Source organism: Benincasa hispida, chromosome 5 (assembly GCF_009727055.1).
Source record: "Benincasa hispida cultivar B227 chromosome 5, ASM972705v1, whole genome shotgun sequence".
Lineage (NCBI taxonomy): Eukaryota > Viridiplantae > Streptophyta > Magnoliopsida > Cucurbitales > Cucurbitaceae > Benincasa > Benincasa hispida.
This window is the reverse complement of record NC_052353.1, coordinates 63,279,596-63,281,953: the sequence shown is the minus strand read 5'-3', so window position 1 is coordinate 63,281,953 and position 2,358 is coordinate 63,279,596. Positions and strand designations below refer to the sequence as shown.

General features: G+C 28.2%; 1 protein-coding gene across 2 annotated transcripts in view; it reads left to right on the top strand.

The window, feature by feature from the left end:
• The window catches only part of LOC120077583 (protein trichome birefringence-like 43), a 17,763-nt gene extending 15,924 nt beyond the window's left edge, over positions 1-1,839 (top strand). For both annotated transcript variants that reach the window (XM_039031521.1, XM_039031519.1), the window contains one exon: positions 1,408-1,839. In XM_039031521.1, the coding sequence (XP_038887449.1) occupies positions 1,408-1,723 (316 nt within the window). In that variant the 3' untranslated portion in view covers positions 1,724-1,839. The remainder of the gene's footprint in view (positions 1-1,407) is intronic.
• The last annotated feature ends 519 nt before the right edge of the window (positions 1,840-2,358 follow it).

Here is a 2,358-nt window from a genome sequence, read left to right as displayed (position 1 = left end):
ATATGCATGTACTTTTTTCTTTTCCCATTTTTTTTAAAAAAATGTCCCTAAACAATATTTCATTAAATACAGAATATAAGCTTACCAAATACACAAACAACAAGTCCAAAACTAATATAAAATTATGCACATAGAAAAATTCTAAATAGATAAAGGAAATAATCTAAACCACATCGATCCATTTCCCTCCAGATTGGGCTTCTTTCAAAGGTAACAAATTAATAGTACTTATTTATAAATATAGTAAATTAAGTCTATTTACTATATTTGTAAATATTTTTAACAATTTTATTATTTAAAATTATTTCTGTATTTTTTTATTATTTAGATTTCATCTATTTTATTTTACTTCTTGAAATCTCCACAACCTTCATTTTGTTTATTCATTTTTCAATGTTGTCTGTGTGTCTAGGATGTTCTTTCTTTCTTTTTTTTTTTCTTTTTTTTCATATAGTGAATTTTATGATTTTTTAAAAAATAAAGTATATATAACTTATTTTTCCCAAGTTCCACCATTTTACTTCTTTTTCTTCTATGAAAAAGTTATTCTACAACAAGTTAGATGAGAAGGGAGATATTTTTGTTATAACCATCTTATTTTTAGTTTTATATTTTTTAAAATCATGACTACTTTCTTCCAATTCTTATAGTTTCTTTCCCTAACCATTTTTTTTAAATGTAAAATTACCCTCTTACTTTTTAAAAATGTGCCTTACATTTTGATTTTTGTTCTTAAAAAAAAACTATCAAAATAAAAGAACATAAATGAATTAGTGTTCATTAGCTCAAATTTTAAAAATAGAAAAGAAAAAAATGGAATTGCTATCAATGCTTCTAAACTTTTTGATCAATACTTTTTTTTAGAAATTTTTTAGAACAATACTCACCTTCAAGATTTTTTTTAAACAATATCATGCTACTAACTACTATTATATTTTGGAAAAAATTTGGGTGCGGCCCGACTAGTCCCAATAAAAATGTGCCTCATGGTAGTTTTATTTTTGTAAATGATTTTTTTTAAAAAAAATTCTTTGTATGTAAAGGAGATGGAAGCTTGAGATTAAGTTATACCTAATAATTGTTCGTATATTTTTTTTGATAGCAAATAAATTTGATGCAACAACTAAAATGGTTACATGTCAATTTATTTTTAAAAAAATAAATTAAAAAAAACTTATTTTTTTGTGTAAAGAAAAACGAGAGCATGAGAATTTGGTACAATATAGTCAATCTAGTCTGCCTCTTTTATACAACTACGAGAAATTTTGTAAAAAGTTAGAAAAAAGAGAAGATGGACTTTTTTTTTTGTTGTGAGAAAAACAAGTAGCTTTTAAAATGATGGTTAATCGGCAAGTACTATTTTTTAATTTTGGAAAATTGATTGGATATTTGTATGGTTTGAAACAGTGGGAAATTGTGGGGGGAGGCCGGAGGGAACTGCAGCGAAAAAACGAGGATTTTGGGCGGGCCGGAGTATCCAGGGGGCCCACATCCGGCGGAGCAGACGGTGGAGAGAGTGCTGGAAGGGATGTCGAAGCCAGTGTATTTGCTGAATATCACCAAACTTTCACAGCTGAGAATAGACGGCCACCCCTCCGTGTACGGCAGCGGCGGCCACAGAGCCATGGACTGTAGCCACTGGTGTCTCGCCGGCGTTCCTGATACTTGGAACGAACTATTATACGCAGCTCTCCTTCCAAATAACAACCATCATCATCTTTAATTTCATTTTTCATATTCTTCTTCTTTTACCACAGAAAACGAGACACACAGAAATGGATTTGATTAAATTTCAGATAAATAAAAAAAAAAAAATGTGTCATTTCCCAATTTATTACATCCAAGGTTTGAAATGCATGTCCATAAATGCTGTATCTCGATGAAAATGTCGATAAATATTTTATAAAAGGATATATCAAATAAGAATGAAAAATATAATTAATAAATAAATATTTTATGTTTTTAAAATAAATTAACATGTGTATTAATTATATTAGGAAAAAAATAATGATTCCTAAATTTTTAGGAATAAGTGCGTTTTATCCCTAATTTCAAGAGAGTTCATTGAGCTGGCCAGTTATATTTAAAATGGGTTATCAACAGATTACTTTTTTATTAAATTTTGTGTAAATCAATTTGAATTTTTGTTTATTTGTTTTCTCACAATGATCCTTCTATAAAAGGTCATTGTGCATCCCATTGAATTTACAAGCGAAAGGTCATTGAGCTTCATCACTTATCATCAATAAAGTCTCACTCTCATTCATTTGTAATCAATTCTATGTTAAACTTGAATACTTTTATGGTATTAGAGCCTAAAAGTCCAACGACATGATTTTTGGATTTTTTTTTTTCCTC